We start from the raw sequence: 12,988 nt of genomic DNA, 5'->3' as shown, positions 1-12,988 counted from the left end.
AGTGTCAACTTGCTCTAGTTTCTGATGCGTTCTAATTGGTACTTTAGAGTGTAATCGTCGCGAGATACCACGCCATGCATTTCTTTATTTGGAAATTAATACAGACCTTTTCACTTTATCTGTCAATCTGGGCAACTTTTCACACAATTCCTAACTCCTGGGATTGCTTACAAGCCATTAAGTATGAAATGGTTCATAAAATGTCTTTGAAGATATGAAGGAACACAAAAATTTTAGATTTAAAATAGTGCTACATCTTGCCAAGATACCGCTAATAACTCTTCTTACACGGACAGATTTGATAATAACAGAGGTAAAGCAAGGTGGAAAGTCTTTAACCGCCTCAAGTTTGTCATACGCAGTTTTCAGCAAATCTGCTCAATTCCATTTTTCTTGAAAATCCAGAGGCATGTAACTCATGAGAGCCACGGACTGACTCAAAGCTAGACCGGTGGCCACTGTCCACCAGTGTGTTCACGCCATTCTGTGTGGTCACCTGCGACTCACTGTGGGTCGGTAGCTGCTGACACTGATGTGGGGGGGGGGTGGTGGTGGTCACAGAACATGGACAGAACTGGTCCCCGTGTGCGGGGCCGTGTCATTCCGAGATGTTTCAAGCTCTGGTCCCCGGTGTGCTACGGATCTCGCGGGTGCTGCCCTCGGTTGCAGATGGGGGCTGCCCTCTCATCGCCAGGGACTCCGTGAGCTCAGTGACACAGTGGTCCTGGTTGATTCCAGTAAATACTGTAGTCCCAGATCTTGTCAAGTCAGCTAATGACCCTTGATTTACAAGCACTATTGAGTGGTTTATGTAATGACAGTTGCTGGATGTGTGGAGATTGGGGTGGAGACCTTACCTGGTCCGTAAGTGCCTACATATTGACACGATAAACTGAGAACCACGAGGGAGACACTGACGCGGGACCGGACGCCATCATGGCCTTCTTGGGACGTGGCGGCTGGCAGCACCGGGGGGCATGGTGGCCTGCAGAGGGCCAGACGGGGAGCTAAACGGGACTCTGCCACTGGGGTTTCCTGCTAGTTGTCGTCCCCTCCATCCCACGACGTGCTGCTGGCAACTAGCAGCTTCGACTGCAGTCCCTAAGGAAGCCAGACCCCTGGAGTCACTGTTCTACGGGACACTGAACTAGCGCCATCGCCCTCCCTCCCGCGCAAAGCTTCGTATGCACATGCTCGCCGAGCGCCAAAGCAAGAGCTTACACGTAGTGGCTTAAAGTTGATCTCCGAGCAGGTTTTTGACTTTATTATGGAGGCTCTTCTGCATCATGACGTCTTACAAAAGAGGACCTAGAGTTGGAAATAAAGATTTCGTTACCAATTAATGACCTTATTTACTGATAGAAATATAACCGTTTCTTTGTTCAAAGTTGTATAAGGAAAATAAGCAGGTGGAAAGGTGGTGCCCCCTAGCCCCCATTCCATGCAATGTTTTAAACAAAGGAAAGAAAAGGGAGGGGAGGGGAGGGGAAGGAGCAACAGGTCTCGGGGTGAAGCCCCCGGCAGGTGCCTTCCCCCGGCCCGCCTCGCGCCTCCTGTGGATTGCAGGGCCTCGCCGCGCTGGAGGAGGGGTGCTCTGGCCTGTGCCCTCCTCCACGTCCAGCTTTGCCCTGTTACCTGTGGTCCAGCAATCCCAAGCCACTCACAGGAATAATTCCTTCAACACCTCATTTTCTGGATATCAGAAAGGTACTGCATAGACTTCTTTCAGCTCTTCCCCGAAGGGAAGCCGTCCTTGCGCTCGGGGATTTCAGGACGCGGTAGCATGAGGAGCGTGGCTGTGCTTGACGGTCCCCTCAGCAAGTAGTAAGTAGGGTCGAGACTCGAGTAGAGTTCGGTAATGGCTCAGTAATGCAGCATTTTCCAGCCGATACCATTTTGTCAGTGATCTCTGAGTGAATAAGAGTGTATTTCCAGGGCATTTCTGAAATCCACAGACACGGTGTTTAAAATAGAGGACCTGGGGCGCCTGGGTGGCGCAGTCGGTTGAGCGTCCGACTTCAGCCAGGTCACGATCTCGCGGTCCGTGAGTTCGAGTCCCGCGTCAGGCTCTGGGCTGATGGCTCAGAGCCTGCAGCCTGCTTCCGGTTCTGTGTCTCCCTCTCTCTCTGACCCTCCCCCGTTCATGCTCTGTCTCTCTCTCTCCCAAAAATAAATAAACGTTGAAAAAAAAAAAAAAATTAAAATAGAGGACCTGACACACTCAAGGGGACCCGCACATGCACGCGCTCCCGACTGAGCAACCGGCCGCCGTCTCTCCTGTGCCCACTGGGGGCCAGGCTGCGGCCTGGGGCGGGGGCTGCCTCCCTGTCGGCCGCTCTCCCGAATCAGTGGTCTTCCCTTTCCTGCCGTGTCCGTTCAACTTTTAAGACTCTAATAAAAGCCTTTCTTGAAAAATTTAAGTACCATTAGAGTTATTATTAGAAAAATCTGGTTCTCATGTTGCTAGGGAACAAAGAACTCCCAAGAGCGTCAGGTCTTTAAAGTGTTGGAAGATGCAGGCCACGGCCCGTGTCCCTGGGCATGCTGGGTGTCCCTTGTACTGGTGACCGCGGGCCCGATCTGCTCTGGCCGTGGCCCTCTGGGCTTTGTTGTTTATTTAAAAAAAAAAATTTTTTTTTTAACGTTTATTCATTTTTGAGAGATAGAGACAGAGCATGAGTGGGGAAGGGGCAGAGAGAGGGAGACAGAATCCGAAGCAGGCTTCAGGCTCCGAGCTGTCAGCAGAGAGCCCGATGCAGGGCTTGAAGTCAGGATCTGCGAGATCGCGACCGGAGCTGAAGTCGGAGGCTCAACCGACTGAGCCACCCAGGCGCCCCCGGGCTTTGTTGTTTAAACACGGTGAGAGCATTACGAGACCCTAAACTCACGGCTATTGTGTTTTTAGATAGTAAGGATTTGAGACTAAGTTAATGCTATTTATAAAATATCTGTTAAATATAAAATTACCCAAATCAACTGCTTCTTTAATTATATTGAAATCCAAATGCCTGAGCTCGAATTTCACTTACACGAACGATATTGAACGTTAAGGTTTCTGGTGTCAGTGGATAACTTAGGTTATTGAAGTAATTATTTTAAATTGGTGAGTGGTCTTGGCAAAACCATGTCAAATTGATAGCTTCCTACTTGGTTAAGACGAAAATGAGGGTGCAGCGTCTTGAAACCATTAATGTCAGCCGTTGGCCGTTGTTTCGTGTGTCAGTTTTGTTCACAGCCCTGCATCTTCAGAAGCCTTAGCGCTCTGGTACTGTGTTAGTCACCTGCAGTATTTTGGATGTCAGGGCTTTAAAAATGATCCCTTATATGACAGTGTATTTTTATTCAGGAAATTCCCCTGCAGTCCAGCATGGTGAAGTCTGTAAATTATGTCCTGAATTCTGCATGGCAAAAATAGATGTTTAAAGTAACTATTTTTATAAAACAACAACATACTAAATATACTGAATTGGTTGAATTAGAGATTGAGTTTCTGCATTTAAAAAAAAAAGGCTTTCAGGATTCAGAAAAAGTAAGCATCAAACTTGAGCGCCCTCTGCTGGCTAAACTACAGAGTGCCGCACATTTTGCCCCCCCCCCCCCGCCCCCCGCCCCCTGCAATGAAATACAAACAGGAAATAAGACAGCAGTGCACACGAATAGTATTCAGTGTAGCGTTGGGATGGCAGTGGTTTGTACATTTTAGTCTTCTTCTGTCCCCACTCTTCAAATAAATTCTGTGGACCATTGTAAAATAAAATGAGGAGTATGGTACATTAGAAACTTATGGGGTTTCTTAATATTCAGCCCCGGATTTTAATGTAACTTGTGTACATCGAGTGCAAATTAAATTTCCAAGTGGTTTCCAGACTCTTTTTGCATGTTTACACATACTCATTTTTGTTTGTCTTTGATGTGTCACAGATTGTACGTAAGAGAGTGTTTTGAAATAATGTATTACCTTAAAAATTAAACATTTAGCTTGCCACTTATTTTTAAGGCACTGTATTGATTTAAATTTGATGACTCCTGATAAATTGGTTATACCCGAATCAAGGTTCTAATAGGACAGAGGAAGCTGATGGTACCGGACATGACCAGATTGTCCTGCGTGAACATAAAGTAAGCCTGCATTTTGCAGAAACAAATCTGAGATGTGTGCCCGTGTGTATACATATGTTCGTAGACAGTGTGCTGTGTTGTGGCATTTTTGTCAGTTATAAAAAGTATCCTGTCGAGTGGATACGTGCCATATAGGAAATGCTAAAGCCAGTATTGAAATTTCTCAGACGATCTGCAAGGATTTTAGGAATAATTTCAGCTTTAACAGCGTGCTTACTGTAGGCCGGCCGACAAGCGCTCTGACACTCTGCGTGGTCGTCCCGAGTTTGTGCATGCCACGCTTAGGTCGTGCCTTGAATCCCCTGACTCTCGACGTCTCCCATGTCGACACGGGCGCGGCTTCCCTGCTTGCTGAGTAGCTGATCCTCACATCAGTACTTTGTTTTGTTTGTGTGAAAAATAGAACAACCTTATTTTCTTTGTAAACGTTAAACATTCAACAAAAAACATCCCTGTCATAACTATATAGTAAGCAAGGGAAAAAGAAACCTTAATTGCTGAGTGTAGAAGGGTCAGGCGGAATTTGTTGGTAGGTAAAAATGTAGGATATGAAACACTGTCATGCAATAGACTTTAAACTGTTTGTTGTGTAAATACACATTTCGGTTTTTAAAAATCAAGGGGCTGTATTGCAACGTTAAGAATCGTCGTACGGATGCTTATTTAGGGAGTTTCCACAGCACAGATTACTGAGCCAGCAGACTAACGCGGCTCGCGGGCACACTGTGTATTTCGCAGATCGCTGAGGCGCGAGCAGCGGTCGTTCAGACACGTCTGCAGAGCGCGGCCGACACCTACCACTCAGTAGTCGGTGTCGAAAGGTGAGTAAATAGGCAGACTGGAGAAAAAGAGCAAAAGGCTAAATAGCACCTCTTCTTAGAAACTAATGCTTTTGATTTAAACTCCAAAATGGAAAGCGTTACCGCTGTACGGTTTGGGAGTTAGATTTAGTGGACGAGTTTCAGTTATTTGAGATGCATATTTCCGTGGTACACATGAAGGTCTGAAAGTTACCCATTTTTTCCTTGTTTCTTAAGATTCTACTAAAAGTGGGAAGTGGAGGGCTGATTTGCCTCAGAGATATTTAAAAGGAATGCGCTTCGTACAGGGATTTCAGTTGGGTTACGGTGCAGCCCTGCTATCGGTTTCGTAGTCAGACTCCAGACTCTGAGTGATGAGGAACTTGATGGGCTGATCCGAGAGTAATTTGGCTGTTAAACGGCAAACGGCGCTAATCGCGTTGTGTTTCCCTGTAGGTAATCTTTCCCGTGCAAAGCCGTACTCCTGCCTGCGTAGAGTCATCTTGAGCGAACTGACTCTCGGGCTGTTAGATCGGAGGCTTTTCCGCCTTTCAAAATATGATACGTGTGCAGCGATAAGATCGGACAATGAAAATAACATTTAGCGTCTTGCAAGAGTTTAAATTAGCTTTTTGATATTTCACATCCTCCTATTTTGCTATTCTGAAACACTTCTCTGTGACGAGTTAAATGTGAGCTTTAGAAGACTGGTAAAGGTATGTTGAGGTTCATGTCATGCCGATCTGGGGGTGATACCGTACAGTCGTGCGCTGTGGCACTGGTCCTTTTGTTTTGCCTCTTAGCCAAGTTAGAACACGAGACCTCTGTTCCAGTTTGGGGTGTGCACTGACGTCTTAGGGACTGAGGGCCACACTGCGGGGTTTTACTTTGGGATGGACGGGACGGCGCCGTGTCCCAGAGATGAGGCGGGTTCTCGTTCGTCCACGCGCCCGTTTAAGAAAACCTGACTGATCTTTTCTTGATTAAGCGGAAGAATACCGTATTTACCCTTTATTGTTGGTATAAACCATTATTTTACTGAGAACCATTAGCTATTTAAAACTTGGTACATAAATTAAAGAGGAGCTAAATGGATTTGTGATCGTTGCCATTAGTAGCATTTTAGATTATACAGGCAATTATTGTGTTCATTATCCTAGAACAGCCCCTTTGCAGAACCATTGTGGTGTCTTAGACATTATGCACAAATTTTCCCTTGGAGATTAAAATTTCCAGTAGCGTATTTAATTTTGTTATCACAGTTGTTTCAAATAAAACAAATATTATGACAAGTAGAAGAAAATTTGCTTTACTAATATAGGAAATTACAATAAATGTTGAAAATTGCTTGCTAGTGTACTTAATTTACCTTTTCTTATACAGTCAAAATTACTTCGAGGGATTAATAACATATTTTATGAGTTGAAAGGTTTTGCAGTTATAGCAAAAGGCATTTGGTTCAGGTGTTTCCAGAAATTTTCTAAAGAAGGAAGAGATTCACATCACAACTGAAGCCACGGTCTTCTTTGTAAAAGCTGTAAGTTTACAAGTTAACTAGTTCTTATACTGAATAGTTTTTCAGAGTCCAGATTGCATTTTAGGTGAGTTGAAGAAACTTTTAAGTCTGTTTTAGAGAAATGAGTATAGAGATACTAGCTATTAGCCAGAAGTGTACCCGTAAGAAGCTAATTGTTGAAATACATCTTTTCTTTGCCCTGTGTTGTGTTAGCACCGACACAGGAAAATTCTGACCGTACTGTTCGCTGGAGCTCGGCTGCAGTGATTTTCCAGGGAGAAAAGTCAGAGCTCAAGGCTTCCTGCCAGAATGCAGGGAGCGGCCCGTTAGGGGACGGTTGTCGTTACCCCGCACACAGGGAGGCTTGCGACGGTGAGGCTGTCCTTTCTGCTGGACGGTGCAGGAAGAGCTGCGGGGCCGCGGGGTGGGGCGGGGGGGGGGGTGGGGGTCGGGGGATGGCCAAGCCGCTGGTGCCCACGGCGGGTCTGCCGGTCGGTGTGCAGGGGCCGCGTCAGCTCCCGTCCTATATGTGGCCCTTTTCAAAGGAAACTTTGTGTTCGTTTCCGACTGTTTTTGTCCTCAGCTTTTCCAGTCTTTCACTGCTGTGGTGCAGGGAAAGTGGGAGGTAGTGGTTATGCATTTTGCGAGACAGTGATTCTTTATTTTATTACGAAAAAAAAGACCAACTCTGGAAGGCCCGATTAAATCATCCCTTTCACTTTTTAATGGGATTTGGATGAATAGAGTAAAATGTGCACTTTGCGTTCATTGATAGCATCTTTAGGCTGAGGTAATTGAGCCTTCCTTCCCTGACTGAATGAGTAATGACTTCATCTGACCCTCAGCGAGGCCTGACACTTAGGCCTCCTTTGTCACAGCAGAAGGAGCTGCGCTTTGAAACATGCTCTACTTCCTCGGCTTAATTTTTCTTCATTTTAATCCCAAAACCTATTTTTCTCAATAATTCAAGCATAAACTATGGAGTAGTTGGAGTAGCGGAAACGGCAAGATATTTGTCCACGTCATGCTGCTTTTTAAGTGCGGTTGATAAATCAGGAGCCGTGGTCTGGAGCTGCCTGCCCCTCGGGGGAAGCCCGGCCCTTGCAGGGCAGCCCTCCCGGAAGTTTCCGGAACCTGGCAGCCCCGCCTGGGCCGGGGGGGAGGCTGTGTTGCGCGGCTGCAGGCGGAGGCCGGGTGTGGACCCCGTGTCCCGCGCGGCCCCTTGGCCCGAAGGCCACCTTGTGCAGAACGGGAAGGCTGGCCGCAGAAGGGCCCCCCCGCCTGTGGCCGCAGGAAAACCAGGAAAACCGGAGTGAGTGCTGGGGGCCCAGCTGGGTTTGCTTTGAAGTTCCTTAGTTAGGAGGCTGGATGTGCCTGAACAGACCAGACCACCTTCCAACAGGTCTTGGGCTTTCTTCCCAGGGGCCTGGACCACAGGTGTCAGCCAGAGGGGCGGGGCCGCAGGGGGCGGGGCCCGGGCAGCAGGTGCAGGGGCGGGGACCCCAGGGGTCGGCGAGAGGGGCGGGGCTCTCAGAAAGTGAGCCTCTGGGGTGGAGCCTATGGGGCGGGGCCTGTCACAGGCCGCCCGGGGCACAGACCCTGCCGTGTCTTGGTGGGTGTGCGGGTAGAACCCAAGCTCTAGAACGACGTCAGTCGTTACTTCTGGGTCCGTGTCGTTCCCATGTTTCTAGGCTGTTCTTAAAGGCGGTGAGTATCTGTACACACACTGGGTTAGAGGGGAAGACTTGTAATTTTGTATGGCTGGTGGCTCGTCTTAGTTTTCCTACTAGACTGGCTGTTTCTTCCAGGTAGAGTCTCATAGTTGACTCATTTTTCATAACCTTACACTGTAGGTAGGAGTAAAATGCAGGAGACATTGACATGTATTTATTCAGTGAGTGAATTTTTTTGTAGCCACGCTTCGCTGGATTTCCTGACAACGTTTTGTGTTTTCTTCCTAACTACATGTTCTAATGTTCTCCTGCAAGTGTGTGGCAAATGTTAATCAAAACCAGATGTGAACTAAATTCATGAGACATGGGGAAAGCTAACCTTTTATTGGCCACAGTTAGGGATTTTCAAAAATAAACTAAGTTACTAATTAGCTCAAACTAAAAACTCTTTAGTTTGAGAATTACGGTACCCCATATATTTTATCAAAGTTACGGCCGTCACTTTCTTTTTGTTTAAATCACCCTCTCTCAAAACTTGTACAGATTCAGGGGAAACTCCCGTGATGGAGACCCAGTCTGCTGTCGGCATCCTGGGCGTCGGGAGCAGGCAGTGTGCTGAACACGTGCCGGCTGCGGCCTGACAGTCACCGGGAGTGACAGGGAGCTTCCCCGGGCCCACAGGGAGTCCACCTCGTCTGGTTAGCAGGCGGGGAGCGCCGGCGGGGAGCGGAGGAAAGCAGGGCTCGCCCAGCGCAAAGCGAGGGCCGCACAGTTAGGAAGCAGGGATCAGATGGAAGGGTTTCCTAGTGCCAGTAACGAGGACAAGAACGTGCATGAGGGCTCGCCCTGGACCCGGAGCCGCGCTCCGTCTCATTTAGCCCCGAGTCTCGTGACGAAGACGCTTTTGCAACCTCATTTTACAGATGAGAAAACGGCACTCAGTTCTCCCAAGGTTATACCGCCAGCGTTCAAACTAGCCTGCTTTTCGATTCCTGAGGAGAAGTACTTGCTCTGCGGCCCCCCTTCTCCCCCTGTAGCTCGGAAGCCTTTTTGCAAAGCCCGAGGCCCCACCCTGTGTCCCCCCACACCCTGTACTGCGCTGTGGTCCTTCAAGCCGGTGACTTCGCAGGGGGGGCTTCGTGCAGGCCGCCGGAGCTCGAAATCCCAGTTGCGCACGTCTGAGTTGAGTGAACGCCGCTTCTCGCCGTTGCCACGATCCCGCGGCCAGAGAGGGACGCGGCCAGAGAGGAGCTCGTTCCCAGGGACGCGACCTCCCCTCATGTTTTGCTCAGCGAGGCCGCCGTCCACAGAATGACTCCCGATACCTTATTGGGAGAACGTAAAGTGTAGGGCCTGTGTAAATTTAAAAAGGAATCCATTCAGGCCAACTGCCCTGTTGCTTTTCTGCTTAGTTGAGACAGGCTCCTGGCAGCGAGGGTTGGCAGAGGCCGTCCTTTTCTGGGGCGCTCCGTCGGAATGAGATCCCGCGTCCCGGCTCACCGCAGCCGGCCGTCGGAACGCCTCGATCTCGGGAAGGATTTCAGTGTTTTGTGGTTGGCTACCCTGGAGTCGTGTTTTCTCAGTGGAACCTTTCTGCAAACGCTCTGGGGATCGCAACTCCTTTTCAGAGATTTTGCTTGAATCTCTGAAGAGGCTTTTCAGGAGAAAAGTAGAGTTAATACCTTTTTGTATTTCGTTAGGGTTAAGGTCAGTACAAGAGGAGCCTTAGTCATCACTAGTGTGCATTCAAATTTGCAATATCAGATGCTTCATGCTTATGCCTAAATTTTGTGCTTTTCTTTCAGGTTGGTTTGTTGGACCTTGAACTCAACCAGCTGACCAAAGCGCTGTTTGTGGCTTTAGTTGCCCTGTCGGTTGTTATGGTAACCTTGCAAGGATTTGTTGGCCCGTGGTACCGCAGCCTGTTTCGGTTCCTCCTCCTCTTTTCCTACATCATTCCCATAAGGTAGGTTTGAGAACTAAGATAAAGCAAACGTCTAGTCTCGCTGAGTATGATTTTACTGGAAGTTACCCTTCTCGGTATGAAAGAAGTTTGTCCACACAAAGCTGAACGGGAGCCAAGACTCCGATCTATCTTGAGAAGAGATTCCGTGGAAGATGCTACTTGGAGGGGCAGAGTTGTTATTCTTTGATTAGTCTAGAAACCTGACCCTTTTCCATCCATGAATGTGTGGATGATATAATATTGAAGAATTGGGAGATGTTTCTCGGACTGGTTTTGTTCACTGCCAGTAGACTTACTTCCAGTGCCCTTGGATTGGGTTTGTGTGCCTCACTGACTTTATGTTTCAGAAACAACCTGAGGTATCTGTCAAGTGAGACAAAGTATTGAGTAAGACAGTCTTTTAATGCGAACAGTGTTTCAAAACGGTAACCCTTGTAACATAAGCTTGGGATATAAATAGTTATTGTGAGGTGTCTATTTAGTTTCAAGACTAATCTTTACCGTATAAATGTGTGTTTCCCCAAAGTACATTTTAAAATGTATTTTAAAAATACATAGTACACATGAATGAACACTTTTATGTGAGTGAGCAGTTAAAACCTGATAAATCGTGCATGAAGCATGAAGCTAGAGTAACCATTTTCTGTAACAGAACAGAGGAAAACAGTATAGAGGGCGCGGGGAGGTAAGCATTTGGAAGAGGAAGGCGCACATGTCTTTATAGACCAGCTTTCTCCAAAAGGTGGTCCAAGGGTGATGTCTCTGTCACTTACCTCCCGAGAGTGGGGCCGTCGCGTGCTCTCGGCTGTTTCTGCCGGGGCCAGAATTCCGGCTGCCGTAGACCCTCACCCCTGGCGCCTCGGCATCGTAGCTGACGGGGCCAGCCCGCCTTCCCGGCCCCGCACGCCCCCCTCCACCACACGCCAGCGCGGCCCTCCTCGGCCGCGCTGTGCGGACGCTCTGCGAACCCTCCGAGGGGTTCCTCGTGTGCCCGCAGGCCGCCTGGGGTTCCGCCCGCCTGCTGCGGTAATGCTTGCGTCTCCACCGGTCGCGGAGCCCCGTCCTGCCCGGTTTCTGATTCTGCGTGCTCACCGTGCTCCGTGGGGCGAGGGGCCTCGCTTGGCCCCGTGCCTGGCACAGCGCGCATGGCGTGTGCTGGGGCCTCGCACGCTTACGGAGCCACCCGGCACGCACAGAGCCCTTCCCGCTCTCAGAGCGGCAGGCATGCGCAGGGCCCGTCCGGCTGTCACGCGGCATCGTCGTCACCACGTAGACACGTACCGAGTGCCCACAGTGGGCCCCGGTGACAGAGAGGTCACGTGTGTCCCCAGAGCCTCCCGGGGAAGTGGTACTTGTAAGAGTCCTACGGAAGCGACCTGCTCAGGTGCGGTGGTCCTGGCTCGGTCCGGGCTGTCCATCCCGCATACCCAGTGCCCGCCCCGCCAGCCGCCGCGCTCCCCCACAGCCAGCCCCGCGCTGCGCCGTGCGCGTCGCCCGGTGTCACATGGGGCCTGGGGGCGGTCGAGGGCCGACGTTCGCGGGACCGGCAGCGAGCACTCGGCTCAGCGGCCGTGTGGTTGCTTGTGCGCCGCCCCGCCAGTGCCCGTGCCGCGCTCGGCACGCAGGGTGCCCTCCGAGCGAGTCCGCGGGGAGAACGGCTCCGAGGGAAGGCCTCCGCTGCGAGTGGTTGTCGTCTAGTCCCGTCTGCGCCGCTACTCGTGACACAGAGCGCTCTGCCCGACGCGGTGACCGGGGCCCTGCTTTGCTCAGGGGAGCGCTGAAGCCCCTCCCCTTTCTCCGGACCCCCGTCGGCGGGGCACCCGTTTCTGTGGGTTTGGTCTGCGGACTTAGCCCGACTGCGGTGCCCCCGGGGTCAAGGACCTCGATGTCATCTCTGCTTTGGACTAGCATCTCGGCTCTCCGCGTGGACTTCCCGCCTCTCATCCGGGGCTTGCAAGGAAGGGTTCCTGGCGCGCAGGGCATGTGAGTGAGCCTGTAAGTCCCCGTGGGAAGCAAGGCCCCGCGTGCCGAGCACATGACACAGCCCACTGGGCACCGGGAGCACTCAGCGCTGGAGGGTCCGAGCTCGGGGACCCCACTCCCCAGCGGGAGCCCCCAGCCCTGTGCGAACCCCGTGGCTGGCAGGAGCCCCGCCGTCTGGTGTGAACCCGCTGCCCGGCAGGAGCCCCCCCCCCCCCCCACCCGCTCAGGCTGGGTGCGCCGTGACTGGCCCGCACGTGTCAGCCGCCTGGCGCGGTCCCCTGCCTCCCTCCCTCCTTCGGCCGCCTCGTCCTCCCCTCTCCACTGAGCAAACGCGTCTTTTCTCAGCAGTTCCCGTGTTTTTCATTTTGTGCGTTTATTTGCTTTCGCTAATAATCATGTCTCGGTGTTGCTTCTGTCGGTTCTAAGATGTGAGTATGACGTACGTGGAGATTGCTTCTGCCGCACGGCACCCGGCCTGCTGGGGACCCTGTGCTCTGTTCTGGGACGCTTCTCTATGGGAGTGCTGCGATCCCGTCAGCACTGTGCATGTTTTCATCATAGCAAAATGTTTTTTTCTTTCTTCAGTATAATTACACTACAAAGAAACTTGACATTTTAACTTTTACCAAAGTAGCAGGAAAAATGAATTATAGTTACGAAATAGAACATATTGTGAGCATTTTTCAAGTATTTGTTTATAACACTTTTATGCACTTTTATTTGTACGTCCAGGACACTGATTTAGGGAATTCGTGTTTACATTTGATTCAACCAAGTTTATTTTCCTTTTGCAGAGTTCCCATAAAATAGGGATAATAATACATTTTAGTATTTACTAAGTATGGTTTTCAATTTAATAAAGGATAGATCAAAAATTTTTTTTATGTTGAAAAGTGCACAGTTTTCGAAAGTAAAGTGCTTTTTCCTCTGT

At 50.0% G+C, this 12,988-nt stretch overlaps 1 protein-coding gene across 1 annotated transcript in view; it reads left to right on the top strand.

The window, feature by feature from the left end:
* ATP9B (ATPase phospholipid transporting 9B (putative)) overlaps nt 1-12,988 on the top strand; it is a 204,428-nt gene that overhangs the window by 159,502 nt on the left and 31,938 nt on the right. The window contains exon 12 of the mRNA XM_030336998.1: nt 9,914-10,074. Coding sequence (XP_030192858.1) covers nt 9,914-10,074 — 161 coding nt within the window. The remainder of the gene's footprint in view (nt 1-9,913; nt 10,075-12,988) is intronic.

Source organism: Lynx canadensis, chromosome D3 (assembly GCF_007474595.2).
Source record: "Lynx canadensis isolate LIC74 chromosome D3, mLynCan4.pri.v2, whole genome shotgun sequence".
In the NCBI taxonomy this organism is placed as follows: Eukaryota; Metazoa; Chordata; class Mammalia; order Carnivora; family Felidae; genus Lynx; species Lynx canadensis.
The sequence above is the reverse complement of the archived record's forward strand: the minus strand, read 5'-3'. Positions and strand labels throughout refer to the sequence as shown.